Source organism: Schistocerca piceifrons, chromosome X (genome assembly GCF_021461385.2).
Source record: "Schistocerca piceifrons isolate TAMUIC-IGC-003096 chromosome X, iqSchPice1.1, whole genome shotgun sequence".
NCBI lineage: Eukaryota > Metazoa > Arthropoda > Insecta > Orthoptera > Acrididae > Schistocerca > Schistocerca piceifrons.
Genome location: NC_060149.1, coordinates 52,190,429 through 52,208,559, shown reverse-complemented (window position 1 = coordinate 52,208,559; position 18,131 = coordinate 52,190,429). Strand labels below are relative to the sequence as shown.

At 40.2% G+C, this 18,131-nt stretch overlaps 1 protein-coding gene across 4 annotated transcripts in view; it reads right to left on the bottom strand.

Annotated features, from left to right (window-relative positions):
* Window positions 1-18,131, bottom strand: part of LOC124721190 (WD repeat-containing protein 7) — a 375,749-nt gene that overhangs the window by 169,662 nt on the left and 187,956 nt on the right. For all 4 annotated transcript variants that reach the window (XM_047246033.1, XM_047246035.1, XM_047246034.1 and 1 more), the window contains 2 exons: window positions 7,842-8,001; window positions 341-478 (listed from right to left, as the gene is read on the bottom strand). In XM_047246033.1, coding sequence (XP_047101989.1) covers window positions 341-478; window positions 7,842-8,001 — 298 coding nt within the window. The remainder of the gene's footprint in view (window positions 1-340; window positions 479-7,841; window positions 8,002-18,131) is intronic.

The following is an 18,131-nucleotide window of genomic DNA, read 5'->3' as shown; positions in this document are numbered from 1 at the left end:
GCTGTCATGAATTGTGACACATGAAACAAATATAAGCTGAACAATACAAAGAAACTGATCACAGTCGCAATAATCTGATTTCAATGGATACAGTTTGCTAAATCAGTAAGAATAATGTTCACATATTACCCTGTTAATTGTTCCGAATTTTCAATATTACAGTCACAGACAAATCAGATATGTCAACAATTTGCTTTATTCTTTAAGTACATTAATATCTGTCGTATAAAGTATATGGAATGGTGAAAGAGGTGGCAGTATATGGATCACAAAAGTGACATTTTTGTAGCCTACAGGAATTTTCCACATACATTTTTAAGAAAGCCAATTTTTTACTGACCTGCTATCTTCTTGTGAGCATCTGGTGATGCAGACTGTGTGAGGGCAGCCACTTTCTGATACTCAGCTTGATTGATGAGCCCTTGTGCTTCGAGGGTACCAGGGGACATAGTACTGTACTCTTCCTGCAGCAATTGCACTGTAATATTTTTTAATTGTAGTTTACAGGTTATTATACTAATTTTTATTTTTCATCAGATGGTCTTTATTAAGCACACAACAAGTTTTGGGTTTACTTTTATTTTAACTTGATGGAATTCATTTAAAAAAAATGTTCTATCCTTGCACAAAACTAGCTATTCAGTCTTTGACATAATTTTAAACATCACAATTTTGATATGACTGAAATGACAGGTACGCACATTTCAATACAAATTTCAGATGGTAACATTTTCAAATAGGAGTTGAATGTTTATGTGCTAGTCATTTGGATGACATCCATGAAGTAAGGTGGAGTGACATGTAGGCATAACAGAATGACAGATAGGAGCTACTGTGTTTGGTCATGCCCGTGACCAAACTGTGACTGAAATTGACCAATTTGTTTCTGTAGCAATGAGAAGTGCCCAATGTTCCTACAACGCATGGTGCACCACTCATACTCATCTAACATGGTGCAAGAACAGTAGTTGTAAAAAGATCCAAACTGACATGAAACAATATTATGAAAAGGACAGTCACTACTCACCATATAGCGGAGATGCTGAGTCACAGATAGGCACAACAAAAAGACCGTCACAAATAAAGCTTACTGCTTCAGTTATGTATGGCATTGCTGAAGAAATCTGTGGAGTCTTACTCACTGAATTGATGTCATTGTCAACGATAGAGGCAATATTACTACAGTGATACCTCCTGGAGATTATTAATTTTCTTACTGGTGTGCATAGAAACTATGGTCTGTCAGTTTGCATAATTCCCGGAATGGTTAAATACGGAAACCACAGATGATTACCAAAATACAAGAAACAGCTTAAACAACATAACTGATAATGGAGTGAACCACATTAACATCTCACTCAACCTGATTGGATGCTCTGCAAAATGTACACACGATCTGTGTGCACAACCTGTGAACATTCTCTTGAAGCATTTTGTTATCATTTGTCTCGCAGAGCAGCACATAATTCCTTTAGTCATAATGAAGATGAGGAAACTCCACTAGATTCTGCACTCATCAGATTTTCTCCTCTAAAATTGTCAACATAGGCTCAATAATGTTCAAGGACAGTAATTGCATGGACCAGAGGAGATGTTTTCCAGCTACTCTGGAATGAATATATCACTCTACAGTGGAGTGTGCACTGTTATGAAACTTCCTGGCAGATGGAAATTGTGTGTCAGACCAGGATTCAACCTGTGGAACTTTTCGTTTCATGGATAAGGCAAGAGTTTTTGTGTTTGAGGCTCAATCAGAAATACAGGACCCAGTAGTGTTAACAGGACCATTATTTTAGCAGATAGTGTCTTTGTTAGGGACTAATGTACGTCCACTTAGCCACGTAAAATACTCACAAAATCTTTAGTCATATTACATGTCAGATTAGTGAATCTATGGTCCACATTAACACTTGACCATAAGTTGATCTGAGCATCTGTCATGCTTAAATGCAATCTGCTTTTGGGCAAGATAAGAAGGATCACTCTGATCAGAATACTTTATTTAAATCATTAACAGCTCTTACTGCCCAGTCTCAGCAAGTGAATCCAGTCTCAGAAGTGATCAGTCCTCTCATAATCAATCTGTGCAGCTTGAATTGCACGGCAGTAACAGTAATAAACTGTCAAATACGGTAACTGATTTTTGTGTCACATTTGTTCTTTGCAAAAATCTACTTCAGCTCTGGAAATCTACATCACTTAGACTTAATCTTTGTTTTTTTAATGATAAGAGCATACACAGATTATGGCAAGACACCATATATGATGCATTTGCTCTCAGTATCTTCAGAGACATACTACACTAATAGCACTGAAATCAACATTGTTGTTCAAACTAACAAGTACTTATAAAGTCGATAGTAGCCCTTGAGGCAGCTAAGTCATAACACTCCTTGTTTCTCCCCAACTGTAATAGATACGAAGATGCCATTTGGACAGTGAATTGCAGGGACGAGGCTACTTGAATACATCACATTTCATGTTTGTGCTACTTTTATTACAGAGATATGAGGCCATCTTTTTTTTTTTCTTTTTAATGGAACCCTATGTTAAATTCTAGCGTAAAACGATGGAATTAAAAAGACTGTTTCAAATACGTGTATATCATAACATTTAGGCAAATAGTTTTTGAGACACAGATATGTTCTTGTATCATGTTCATCCTTTGAAGCAGCATTGTCCAATGTGACCTTTCCTGTTGTCCAGAGTACACGGTAAACATCACGAGTCTGTCCTTACACAAACACGCCCATTTACCCGACAATAGTAATGCATACTGCGATATTTTGTGCAAAAAGTAACTAATGATTTCGCGCAAATATTATTCAGTTATTTGACAACTGTGACACCAAAATAGAAGACAACATACAGTATTAAAATATTACAAGATGTTCATACATTTTAAGTAACAAAAATACAAATGTAAATGGGGAGGCCCTTATCGGTCACAATTATTTCATATGTATTTGTTTTTTATTTGAAAATATTTACTATTGATCACAATACGAAGCAAATACACACAAAGATGCAAAATACATACTGTACACAACACAAAACTTTACTGAAGCATGTGCTCAAAATGCTTCCCCTCTGCTGCAATGCATATTTGTAGTCGCAGTTCGAATGATTGTGAACGGCTGCAAGGGTGTCACGTGAGATATCAGCGCACGCTTCGACAATACATTGCTTCATATCGTCTGGTGTAGTTGGTATTTGAGCATACACTTTATATTTGATTGCTCCCCACAGAAAAAAAATCAAGAGGGGTCAAATCAGGAGACTGGGTTGGCCACTTCACTTCAGCACGTTGTCCTATCCAACAATCCGGGAACTTTTCATTCAACAGCTCTGTAGCCACACAGGAAGAGTGAGCAGGACAGCCATCATGTTGGAACCACATGCACTGACGCACAGTTAGTGGTACCTCTTCCAGCAAAATGGGCAGAATGTTTCACAGGAACTGTGCATAGTTTATTGCCATTTAGTACACCTGGAATGACGTACGGCCCCACAATGACATTTACGACGATGCCGCACCACACGTTAACACTCCAAGGTTGCTGATGCTGTACCTGTCGAAGCCAATGAGGGTTCTCTATTGACCAGTAATGCATATCATGCAAATTCACATACTGTGGTTGGTAAAAGTTGCTTCATCAGTAAAAAGCACTCATTGAAAAAACGTTGGATCATCTTGTAGGTGCTGCAGAGCAAACAGGCAAAATTCCTGGCACCGTTCGAAATCCACACTGGAGAGTGCTTGATGTAATGAGAGGTGAAATGGGTAAAATCTATGCCGGTGCAATATGCATAAAACACTTCTCTGACTTATACCACATTCCGAGGCGATATGGTGTGACGGAACAGTAGGGTCGTTATGTGTCAACGCTAGAACGCCCTCTTCATGTACCTCGCCAGTTGCAGTTTTCTGCCTTGTCCTCTGTATGGTGTTCCATGATCCCGATTCAAGTTGTTTCTTGTGCAATACATGCAAGAAGCTGGTGCATAGGATGTTCATGATCAGGATACAGCTCTCCATATCGCTTTATTGCTCTAACAGCATTTTTTCTGCTTTCATCTACACTAGCAGAATATCTAATTTTTCTTCGTTGGTGTACATGTCTGCTCCAAGAAATTGTGATGGAAATGCGATGTCTCATTACCCCAGCAGCACATTTATACCCTTCTCCTCTCCAGCTACCTCGTGCATCACCTTGCGGCGTTATCGAGAGGCAGGAAAACAACGGGTGGGAGGTGGCAGGAAGAGGGGTTGATGTGGTTAGCTAGCAGCTCAGAGGGAGGGAGCCAGTCTCTTAACAAGGTATGCAGGAGGGAAGGGTGGCATGTGCATGGGTTAGGCATGTTGACATGGGTGTTGGCGTCAGTGGAGAATGGCGTACAATGAAGGTGACATGGAGACATGAACTCTAAGAGGTTGACAGGACAAGAATGGGGGGGAACTGTTGAGTGGAGGGTATGGGAACAGTGGGTTAATGGAGATTACAGCTAGGAGGACTACGGGAGCAAAGGATGTGTTGATAACTCCCATCTGTGTAGTTCAGAAAAGCTGGTGGAAGGAAGGATCCAGACGGCCTTGAATTTGAAGCTGCCACTGAAATTCAAAATGTTGCGCCCAGATGCATGTCATGCCACCCAGTGGTCAACTTTATAATGCTTTGTAGATTCCACTTCATACATAAAGTTTTGAAATAATAAAGTAAAGTGTACGAAGAAACCATACAAAATATACGAAAATCTCAGCTCCTAAAACTCAAGAAGAAATCATGTGCAAAGCACAGGGTGAATCTTAGGGAAATGTAATTAATCCACGAAAGAACTAGCTTACGAAATATTTGTTTGATCAATTCTTGAGTATTGATCACTAGTTTGGGATAATTACCAGGTTGGATTAATAGAAGATATGGTTGGGATCCAACGGTGAGCGGCATGTTTCATCACAATCTCATTTGGTTGGTGTGAGTACTACGGAGATGCTCAACAAATTCCAGTGACAAGAACTACAGAGAAACGTTGTGCATCATGGACAGGTTTACTATTGAAACCTAAAAGAATATGTTTCAGAGAAAGACAGGCAACATACTATTTCCTCCCCCACAGAATAAACACAACATGAAAATCTGAGACTTCAAAGCTAATATGGAAGTTTACTGACACTCATGTTACCTATGCAGCACTTGTGAATGGAATAGATAAGAGGATAAGGTATAGTGACGCTAGAAGTACCCTCCATCACACACTATAAGATCGCTTACAAATTATATATATAGATGTACATGTGCAGAGCAAGTTAGTCTCCTGCTTTTGTTGACAACGAAAAGAGAAACATGTTATCAGAAGATGTGAAAAGTTATATGCTGTGCCTAACAATTAAAAATCTCTTGTTTCTTTTAAGTGGAAATATTATCTATTGATGAAATTTACACCACAGGCACCATGGGTGATTTGCAAATAAAAATGAAATGCAGCTATCAAAAAACTCTCATTGACGTGAAGAAAAACAGTAACAGCTGCTGTTGAAGCTTGCTACACGTTTTTGTATCTGGAGGGGCAGATAAGATGTAAAAATATATTCTTATACAAATACAGATATCTCAATATGTATCTTAAGAACTTCATCCTTTGATGGAACCTGAAGTATTAGTTCATGAATTAATGAAATGCCCACCACAGATGAGACTATTGAAATCCTAGTGATCAGTTGCCAAATCATTCACAACAAAGTGCCAGAGTTCGAAGTGCTCACAAAAATCAATAGAACTCACATAATACTAGATACAGAAAGTTGGTTAAAACCTGAAATCAATAACAATGACATTTTTTATGTACATGCAAGTGTACAGGCATATCAAATGAATAGGTTAATCAGGAAGAAGGTGGTTTATTTGTTGCAGTAGACACGAAATTCAAATGCATTTAGACAGAGATTGAAGCTGTGTGCAAGATTGTTTGCAAAACACTCAGTACCAAGGGCGGGCATAAACTTATAACTGGATGTTTCTATTAACCACAAGGTACACCCCCAGATATAAATGAAAAATTTAGAGAAACCCTCAGCTTAACAGGATCCATGTTCCCCAATCCTACCGTAGTACTGGAAGAGGCTTTAACCGTTTCATATCTAATTGTCTTAATTTCAGTTTTATAAGTGGTGGACATGATAAGATATCCCATGAAATAACAATAAATACCTCCTATTAAAACTGTGATCATGAGACTGTTTTAGCAACAAGCATTACTAAAGTACAAAAGACAACCAAAACAATTAGAAATATTTACACGTTCAGTGAAGTAGACAAAGAAGCAGTTGTGTTATCTCAATGCAGAACTTTAAACATTTACCTCTGGACAAGTGCATGCAGAGGAACTGTGACTGAAATTTAAAAGTATAGTTGACCATACATTTGACAGATACATAAACAGTAGAACAGTTCATGATTGGGAGGGCTCTCCATGGTATACAGTCTCTGTAAATAAACTTCTAAAAACAACTGTGACTATTACACAAGTGTTGTAATGCAAGGTATAAAGCTACAAATAGAGGAATGTTAAAGGAAACAAATTTGCCTGTGAAGAACACTGTGCACGAAGCCTTCAACAACTACCATAGCAGAATCTTATTGAAGGCCTCTCAAAAAAAAAAAAAAAAAAAAATTACTGGTCATATGTAAAGGCTGTCAGTGGCATGAAAGTCAGTGTCCAGACACTCATGGATGACACAGGAACTGAAATTGAAGATTGCAAAACAAAAGCAGAAATGCTTAACTCAGTTTTCAAATGTTCCTTACCAAAGGAAAATCCACAATTACTGACCCAATCTTACATCACTGCAAAGGTAAGTAATATAGACGTTAGTGTCAGCAACATTTTTCAGTTATCTATAATGAAGCACTGTCCGAAAAAAAAAGCTGCACAAATATTCAGTTACATTTTGATAGATTTTAAAAGTGGGGCAAGGATTGGAAACCGCCTTTAAATGTGCAGGTACGAAAATCTGTGCACTTCACACACAAAACTGTAATATTATATGACTATACAGAATCAATGAATCACAACTGGACTTATTGAGTCATACGAGTACCTGGGTGCGACAATTTGCAAGGACATTGATTACAAATTATCACACAGCCTTAGTCATGCGTAAAACAAGTGCAAGGCTTCTATTCATTGGTAGGATACTGGAAAAATGCAATCAGCCATCATTGGAGATTGCTTATAACAGATTCGTGCAACCAATCCCAGAATATAGCTCAAAGGTATAGGATCGATACCAAACAGGTCCATCATGTCATATTGAACATAAACAAACATGGACAGTGTATATGGTCATACATTTGTTTAACCTATAGGAGAATGTCACAATGATGCTGAGAAACCTGAACTGGCAGACGTGGAGATAGATAGCTACCATCTATCAGCTATCCCACTTATGAAGTTTTAGGAACCAGTTTTAAGTGAGTAATACAGATATATATTTAAACACTATGTATCGCTCACTTAGGGACTCCAACGTACACAGAGGCATTTAGGCATTAATTTTTCTCATGTTTCATATGTGAGTGGAACAGGAAGAAGCCCTATAAGTGGTGTAATGTGAAGTACCCTGTGAGATTCACTGGTTTATGGCGCACGCATGTAGATGTACAATGTAAAACAAAAGATCTGGCATGATTGCAATGACGAGAACTGTGTGAATCTTCCTTCATTCCTTGTTATTTTACTTGGAAATTATATTGCACATAACACTATTAGTCACCATTAGCCTTGTCATTGAGAACAAAGCCTATAGACCATCAAATATAGAGAAACATTTTATGTCTTACCTATAAGAGCTTCAATGTCAAAGAAGAGGATATGAGATTCTGGATCCTTTGGATTTGTGTGAAGTCCTTGAATGGACAACGGCAATGTGCGATTTTTCTGTTGGTCTGTTCCATCCTGGTTTGTAGCATGATGTAGCTGCTGGAGCTGATGAAGTCCTCTCTAAGCAGAAGGAAAACTAAATTTTAACATCTAACATTGTAATTAATAGCAAACACACAACAATTTAATGTATAAATATTTGAGGAATATACGTAAAAAGTGCTATTTTATGACAACACACAAATTAACCCTTTCAGTGCTCTAGATGTGTTGGCATGCATCGCTGCACCTTCCACCATTTACTGCAGATGTATTAACACATGTTCACTCCTCCTTGCTCCAGGTTCTCTAGATGTGTTTACATATGCTGACTTGCTGACCCCCGTGTGGTCCAGACATGATGGGCTCCCATTCAGGTACCTTTGTTCTTTGGACTTCAAAAAGTGTTGAGTCATACTTCCTTCCTGAGCACCAAGCAGCTGTTCAGCTGCTCAGTTGAGAGTCCCTGTGTGCATTCGCTGCTGTGGTAGTGTGTTCCTATTTTCATAAATATTTTTGTGAAGAAAACGGCTCATCCCTGCAGTAGTGGAGAAGAGGATATCTTTTAGATTCTCACTAGAAGCTATAACAGTGACAATTCACTGACAGAATCATGAAGTGAGACTCCTCGGCTGAGTACATCAGCTGGAACTGCACATCCGTCCTTATCTACAACAGCTGAAAGTTCTTCAGAATTTGAAGTGTTAGAAAGTGGAAGTGAAATGTTTGGGTAAAGAGCTTTCTGTAGTGAAATATCTAACTTGAAGAAAGGTGCATTTGACTCATTTTTGTAACTGTGTAGCTTGAGGAGATAAGTGTAGCATAGAGCAAGATTCTGACGTTCTGTCGTTTTCCCTAATATTTGTGACAATCTATTGCAGATGAGATACGTAGATTTTATTTATACAACAATCTAAGTACACCGGAATTGGTACGTTCTCAATAGTCAATGTGGAAATAAATTAAATTTAAGGGACCTTATTCTTACATTGCTCTCTGTCTGCTTATGGCTCGTGTGGAAAAACTGAAAATTACTATTTGGCCACAGACAGACTCTTGAACACTCCAGTTTTCTGTGAAAGTATGTCAAAAGAGCACTTTCTGTTGATTTTGAGAATGTTTCCTTTTAGTGACAAGTCTTTCAACACCAAAGCACAAGTTGTTACAAATTGGAAACATTGTGGATAAAGTGCATAAAACATTCCAAAGCATATTTTGTTCATATCAAAAGCTCTGATTGACAAAAGTCTATTGTTGTTCAAAGACCGATTACACTACTCAACAGCCACTTTGCATCTGGGAAACAAATGAATATATATTTCGGTTGTTTATTCCCCGGTTGTTTATTTCCATACTTCATTTTTTACTGTTCTTTTGTTTAGATGTCTCTTCACTGATCTAGTTAGGAAGCCATATAAACTATATCATAGTTGTCCTGTTGGTGATCAATATAAACATTCTGCACCTCATATTGCCTGCAGAGACTTACCATCACTTCACTTCAGCAAAATGGCCAAGAAGAAAATGCCAAGCCATGACATTCGCTGTTCTGATGGTGTGGTGTGAGCCTAAAGACCATTTTTGAGATAGTTAACTCTGCCATACAAACACTGCAGTGCATTCAACAACAACTAGATATAAGATAAACAATCCAAATGTATATTTAGTGCATTTGCTGGTGGCCAGAAATGAAGGATTGCCATTCCTCTCTGTAACTTGCAAGACACAGGTCTACAGGGTAGGTTCACCACATACTCCTGTTCCTGTGCCTATGTGACAGCTGTGAGACTAAGAACCACTATACAGTCAAGGAATGGTGTAAAGGAGCTTGTATGTATCTGGAAAGGAAAATGGAGGGACATCTCAAAGTTGCGCCTTATGAAGAACTTTGTGAAAGCCATGGACAAAGGAGGTTAAGCCTGTTATCATTTGAAAGAAAAGGTTTATAAATTGAGTGAAGCAAAGCTGAAAGAAATTATATTTGTTGGGCCAAAACTAATGAAATTGATGAAAGATTCCACCTTTGGTACAAAACTCACAAATATCGAACAGGCTGATTGGTCCTCTTCCAAAGCAGTTCAAAAATGGTTCAAATGGCTCTGAGCACTATGGGACTTAACAGCTTAGGTCATCAGTCCCCTAGAACTTAGAACTACTTAATCCTAACTAACCTAAGGACATCACACACATCCATGCCCGAGGCAGGATTCGAACCTGCGACCGTAGCAGTCCCGCGGTTCCGGACTGTAGCGCCTAGAACTGCACGGCCACCGCGGCCGGCTTTCAAAGCAGTGATGAAGGGCTGTTTCGGCAATGGAAGAGATGATAACTATATTTCTGAATTATCTGTTAGACAGCTACAAGAACGTGAGCTGTAGAAAGATAGTTAATGTTCACTTTTTACATTCTCACCTTGATTTCTTTGCAGAAAATCAGAGCTGTAAGTGATGAGCATAGTGAACACTTACACAAAAACATCCATACGATGGCACACCATTATCGAGGTCACTGGGAACTTTTGATGATGGGTAACTACTGCTGTGGTCTTGTTTGGAACAGGGATGAAATGGCAAACAAAATAAGTGCACCTTTGCCACATTTTTCGAATACCAAATAAGATTAAAGTTGAAACTATGTTATGAACTAATTTAGACCTACTGTTGGTGTCATACCCATATACACACATAAAAAGTATTGAGTTATAAAGTTATGAATATGAATTTCCTGTCTATTTTTATTCTTTCAACGTTCAACAGTACCACCAAACAGGGTGATTTCGGATGATTTCGTCATTATTTTGATTGTAACTTTAGTATATATTGTTAGATTAAATTGATTGTTATGGAAGGGGTAAGGTATATGTGTAACGAATAAAATGTCCAAGAACTAGAAAGTGTATATTGTAGGTATATTTATCTGAGGCAGTTAGTTGTCCGAAGTCACCCCATGGATTGGGGTGATTTTGGACACGTGTGTTTTTTAAATCTCTGCCCGAAGTTACAGTATATAGAGGGTGAATTCGGACAGTTACTGCTTTTTTTTTTTAATTTTTACATGCTTTTTATTGGAAGAAAATGGTAGAGGGAGCAAAAACAATGTAGCAGATGGAAGTGGCTGGCTGACCGCAAGGAAAAAAGGGAGGAGTCAGCCACTCTGCAACACACTAAAACCTCCAGCCTAAAAGTTTAGGCCAGAGTCCAGACACATCACAAAACTTAAAAACCCTAGACACACACGCCTCATCGTTAGCTATAACACAAGGCAGATCCCCATCAACTTGTGCTTCTGCCCGTGCATCACGGTATAAAATGCAGTCTGTTAAAATGTGCCGGACAGAGATGTGCACACCACAAGCATCACAAAACGGAGGATGCTCCCGCCATAATAAAAAGCTATGTGTGAGAGGACAGTGCCTGATCCGAAGATGTGTGAGGGCTACCTCTTCCCGCCTGAGCAACCGGCAGGAGGAACGCCACGGCCGAGTGGTTGACTTTACCGACCGCAGTTTATTGGCCGTCACCGCCAGCCATTCGTCCTCCCACAACTCCATGCACTTCCTGTGGAGTGCAGCGATGACTGACTGCAAGGGGATAGGACACTGGACCACATCCTGCTCTCTGCAGGCCTCCTTGGCAGCCCGATCAGCCTGTTCATTGCCCCATATGCCGACATGACCAGGCACCCAGCAGAAGGATACCTCTTTACCTCGCTGTTGGAGCAAGTACAGTTGGTCATGTATCAGCTGGACCATCTCCTCAGTCGGGTATAGGTTCTGCAGTGATTGTAAGGCACTAAGAGAATCGGAGCAGAGAAGAAATCGATCGCCCCGAACACGATGCATCTGCTCCAGTGCCTTCAGGATCGCGTGGAGCTCCGCTGCGAAAACGGTATATTCAGCAGGGAGGCGAATCCGGGTAACATGATCAGGGAACACCACAGAACAGCCAAGGAAATTCTCCTGTTTGGAGCCATCCGTGTAAACGACAGTGAAACCGTTATGCACATCTAAAATGTTAAAAAACAGTGATTGGAATGTAAAATCTGGCGTGCCATCCTTCTTAAAACGAGTCAAATCTAAAATAAGTTTGGGTCGCCGGAGGAGCCATGGTGGAGATCTGCTCCAACCGCGACGTAAAACACGAAGACCAGCCACAGACATCGCAGCGAGGCAATCCTGTGCGCGAATCCCATAGGGCTGCGTCGCACGTTGCCGGTTATGAAATAACCGTGCCAGAGGAGGCTGAGCAACGGTATGGTATGCAGGTGTGTAGGGTGTGGACAAAGTTTTATACGCCTGGCGTACCGTAAGTAGCCGTCGCCGCATATGAAGTGGCGGTTCACCTGCCTCTGCACAGAGGCTTGGTATGGGGCTAGTTAGGAATGCTCCAGTGGCCAACCGAAGCCCTTCATGGTGGAAAGCGATTGTAAAGAACCAGTCTTCAAATACTGGCAGGTCAAACAATCCACTTTTGTTCCTATTGAAACGGGTTCCTTGTGGTCCACCTCCTTCCCATGTGTCCCACAAATGCTCTAATTTGTAAAGGACATATGGAGGAAGCAGTTTACCATCAGCACTAGCTGCCATCATTATTGAGACACTAGATTTTGGCAAGTCCATCACTTTTTCAGCATGCTTACTCCCTTGTTTCATAATTATCTGCTGTTTGCCTGGATCATCTGACATGTTGGTTTCATAATGGTTGATCATGTTGCTAGGTGGGAGATTGCCCAGCTTTGCCTTGGTATTGGAGAAAAATATCTTAACAGTTTCTTTGTTCACTCCTACACGAGCTCATTTAATATTTTCACTTAAGCGAACGGAAAGATTTTCTGACTGTCATTTGAGGAATAAATGCACCCATTCTTCTCCTGGCAAATTATTACAAAATTTCTTCTCTTTTTGGCCAGATTTTTTAAGTAAATATCTAATATCCAATTTAGTGAAGGGAAATCCTCAATGTGCAGCCCTCAAGACACCTTGCTTCACCATGTCCTCCTCCTTATTCTTCTTCTTCTTCTTCTTCTTCTTCTTCTTTATTTAGCACTGGCTGTCCTCCCATTTTTTTCGGATGTGATTCCTGCACTTTATTTTGTAGGGTTGATTTAGGTATATCATACAAATCACACGTTTTTCTGTATAATTTACCATGCTGAATATCACGAACAGCTTTATCTCAAAGTTCCAGGTCATAATTACACTATACTGTAGCACCTCTCCTGCTCTTATACGTTCTTAGCATTTTCTGAAATCACCCCACATAGTACACTGTTTTACAAAAACCATCATTATTTTATAACCTTGCACGAGAAACTCGACAAACTTGTACAGAAATTGTCTCGATACTGTTAGCTACAGAGCGCGTTGGCAATTACGGTTAAAATAACTTCCCGCTCGGAGTAACAATAGAAAGTTTCCACTTTACGATTCTGCATGGATTTTTAACACTGAGACTGTTCATCAATTATTCACCTAGGGAAACAACTGACACAAAATATGGCAAAGAGCAAATAAGCCATACTGTCCAAATTCGCACCGGTGTCTGAAATCACCCCGTTAGATGGTACTGTTTTTTATTCTACTGTATATCTAGGAAGTATAAAGTGATACAGAAAAACTGATTTTACCAGTGAATTTAACACCCCAAAATTAGGTAAAGCACCCTTTAACAAACCAGATGCAGAAAAAAAAGTTTAAATTTGCTGATTAGTATTATCACGCAAACAGTATATTCTCTCATGGAACGTGGGAACCCTATTTATGTCAAAAACTGGTATTTGAGCCTAGACCTGTTGTTCTAGCTTCATAACCACGGAACATCCGCACGTGTTACTGTTCATAAAAATGGGCAGAACAGGCCCAAACCACAGGACAAACTGAAACAAGGCGAAATCCAGCTTATGTCCCCTGATATGAGGGCTATCCACAAAGTACATTACGTTTTGGAATTAAAAATAAATAAAGTATTGGAAATTTTTTTTATTAGATACAGATGAAAGCCACACTTAAATACTACTTTTCTACATAATTGCCACTTAAATTAAGGCACTTATCGTAGCGATGGACGAGCTTGGAAATTCCTTCGTCGTAAAATTCGGCTGCCTGCGCCTTCAACCACGTGGTTACCTCTTCCTGAAGCTGTGCGTCGTCATCAAAACGCTGCATAGCCAACCACTTCTTCATTGCTGGGAATAAGTGGAAGTTGCTCGGTGCCAGGTCGGGACTGTACGGTGGATGAGGAAACAACTCCCACTTAAAAGATTCGAGAACTTCACGAGTGGCATTTGCCGTGTGGGCCCGGGCGATGTCGTGAATCAGCAAGATCTTTGAGCCCAAGTTTCCCCTGCGCTTGTTTTGTATTGCTCTTCTGAAATTGTGCAGAGTTTGGCAATACCTTTGAGAGTTTATTGTAGTGCCTCTTTCCAGGATATCCACAAAAATCACACCTTTTCTGTCCCAGAAGACAGTCGCCATCACCTTCCTTGCCGACATTGTCTGCATGCATTTCTTAGGTTTTTGGGGGGAATGTGTGTGCCCCCAATGCACTGACTGCAATTTTGTCAAGCAGTTCACATGCTTAACCCATGTTTCATCACCAGTAACGATGCGATCGAGTAATGAGTCGCCATCTTTCTCGTAAGTGTCCAAAAACGTTAACGCTGCAGCCATTCGCTGATTTTTGTGAATCTCTGTCAAGATTTTTGGTATCCATCTTGCACAAAACTTGTGGTAACCAAGCTTTTTGGTAATGATTTCGTGCAACAAACTTCATGAAATTTGTGGAAACTCATAGAGAGTTTTTTCGACAAGTCCGGCAGTCACTATACTGGGTCTTCCACTTCGCTCTTCGTCGTGAACGTTAGTTCGGCCATTTTTAAATTTTATGACCCATTGACGCACTCCACCTTCAGTGATTATGTTGTCCCCATACACTTCACAAAGCTGCCAATAGATTTCTATCGGTGTACAGTTTTTTGCAGTCAGAAACCTTATTACAGCACGCACTTCACACTTCGCGGCATTTTCAATTAACGCTGACATTTCAAACTGTCACAGTAACTCAGCGGAGTACAGCATGAACCTCTCACTAGCACGGCAGGATGCCGACTGAGCGGCAGAATGCCATGACACCAAGATGGCCGCGCTAGCCCCGCCCCTAACGGACACAAACGAAAACGTAATGTACTTTGTGGATTGCCATGAAATGGTCCAATAAAAAAGAAGGGTGGATGTTGGCCACTTGTAATACCACTGAAATGTCTGAGACACGAAAGACGGACAGGAACACTGGTGAAATAATCATGAAATCACAATGAGTTCCAGATTACAACTCCAGTATGGGAACAACTGACTGCAATGACATGCTACTATATTCAGTGAAACCAGTGCAGAAGACCGAACTGATACAAAAATTTATTTTCTGATGTCTTGAACCTGTGCATTTTAAATGCTCATGCTCTCCACACAGTAGTAACAAGGTGAAAAATGACAATAGCCGAGTTTCAACTGCATCTGGTAAGAGAACTTCACGATGCTTATGCCAAAGAATGGAGGAACGCTCGTAGAGGAAGGTGTTCTGACAATGAATATCCTTTAAATTTACCGAGTGGCAGTTTCCAGATCACACAAGGCACAACTTTGAAACATGTAATGTACCAATTTGTGTTGTGCCAAATTTCAAGGCTTATCTTATACAAACTTCATAGATTTCAGATTCTGCAATATATGCTTAGAACATAAAGTACAAAAATTAAAAACATAGCACTCACTGCATCACTGAACCAAAAGGTATCACAATGATGTGACAAATGTCTTGCGATACCTCCTACTACTGTGTCGTGCCTCCTTTTCCCTCGTGTAGTGCAGCAGCTTGATGTGGCATGGACTCAACAGGTCCTTGTAAGCCTCTGCAGAAATACTGAGCTTTGGTGTCTCTATTGCCATCCATAATCGCGAATTTGTTGCCAGTGCAGGTTTTTATGCATGAACTGACCTCTTGATTATGTCCCATACATGTTCAATGCGATTCATATCAGGCGATCTGGGTGGGCAAATCATTCACTCAAACTGTCCAGAATGTTCTTCAAAGCAGTCATGAACAACTGTGGCCTAGTGACATGTTTGGGAACATGAAGTCCATGAATGGTTGAAAATGGTCTCCAAATAGTCGAACATAACAATTTCCAGACAATGATCAGTTCAGCTGGCCCAAAGGACCTAGTCCATTACATGTAAACACAGCTCGCACCATTATGGAGCCACCACCAGCTTACACAGCGTCTTGTTGACAACTTCGGCTCATGGCTTTGTGCGGTCTGCACCACACACAAACCCAACCATCAGCTCTTACCAACTGAAAGGAGGATGTATCTGACCAGGTCACGTTTTCCAGTCTGCTAGGGTCCAACCGATATGGCCACCAAACCAGGAGAAGCGCTGCAGACGATGTCGTGCTGTTAGTAAAGACACTCACGTCAGTCATCTGCTGCATAGCCTGTTAACATCGATTTGGTTGCACTCTCCTAACAGATATGTTCATCATACATTCTACATTGATTTCTGCACTTATTTCACACAGTGTTGCTTGTCTGTTAGCACTGACAACTGTACAAAAACGCAGCTATTCTCAGCTGTGGAGTGAAGGCCATCAGCCACCGCATTGTCTGTCGTGAGAAGCAATGCCTGAAATTTGGTATGCTCAACACACTCTTGACACCGCAGATCTCAGAATATTGAATTCTCTAACTACAGTGGAACTTCAATTTTTTTGTTCTCCGATTTTACGTTTCTCACAGTTCTACAACATCAATTTGTAGCCCCTCTGAAAAGATCATAAGATCAATACTAAAAATTCCCTGTTTTTATGTTCCTTCTTAATAAAGTTTATTCAATTCTACATTCTTACTTGATGTCTCGCTTGACTTCATTCCATTTTCTTTCTATTGAGATCTGAGGTGACTTAACGAGTTACAAGTGGCACACAACACAGACGGTCCACACCGTGGGTGGTGGTGGACTTAAAGGAATATTTTATGCTGGTGCAGAGAGGGGAGACACGAGGGAAGAAATTCTTATGTAATCCATGATCGGCATTTCCTACAATATTTGCAGACAAATGTAAGGATGTAGAGGCCTATCTCACTAGGGGTAAGATAGATACCGCCTACAGGAAAAATAAAAAGAGACCTTTGGAGATAAGAGAACGACTTGTATGAATATCAAGAGTTCAGATGGAAACCCAGTTCTAAGCAAAGAAGGGAAAGCAGAAAGGTGGAAGGAGTATATAGAGGGTCTATACAAGGGCGATGTACTTGAGGACAATATTATGGAAATGGAAAAGGATGTAGATGAAGATGAAATTGGAGATACGATACTGCGTGAAGAGTTTGACAGAGCACTGAAAGACCTGAGTCGAAACAAGGCCCCCGGAGTAGACAATATTCCATTGGAACTACTGACGGCCGTGGGAGAGCCAGTCCTGACAAAATTCTACCATCTGGTGAGCAAGATGTATGAAACAGGCGAAATACCCTCAGACTTCAAGAAGAATATAATAATTCCAATCCCAAAGAAAGCAGGTGTTGACAGATGTGAAAATTACCGAACTATCAGCTTAATAAGTCACAGCTGCAAAATACTAACACGAATTCTTTACAGACGAATGGAAAAACTAGTAGAAGCCAACCTCGGGGAAGATCAGTTTGGATTCCGTAGAAACACTGGAACACGTGAGGCAATACTGACCTTACGACTTATCTTAGAAGAAAGATTAAGGAAAGGCAAACCTACGTTTCTAGCATTTGTAGACTTAGAGAAAGCTTTTGACAATGTTGACTGGAATACTCTCTTTCAAATTCTAAAGGTGGCAGGGGTAAAATAAAGGGAGTGAAAGGCTATTTACAATTTGTACAGAAACCAGATGGCAGTTATAAGAGTCGAGGGACATGAAAGGGAAGCAGTGGTTGGGAAGGGAGTAAGACAGGGTTGTAGCCTGTCCCCGATGTTGTTCAATCTGTATATTGAGCAAGCAGTAAAGGAAACAAAAGAAAAATTCGGAGTAGGTATTAAAATTCATGGAGAAGAAATAAAAACTTTGAGGTTCGCCGATGACATTGTAATTCTGTCAGAGACAGCAAAGGACTTGGAAGAGCAGTTGAATGGAATGGACAGTGTCTTGAAAGGAGGATATAAGATGAACATCAACAAAAGCAAA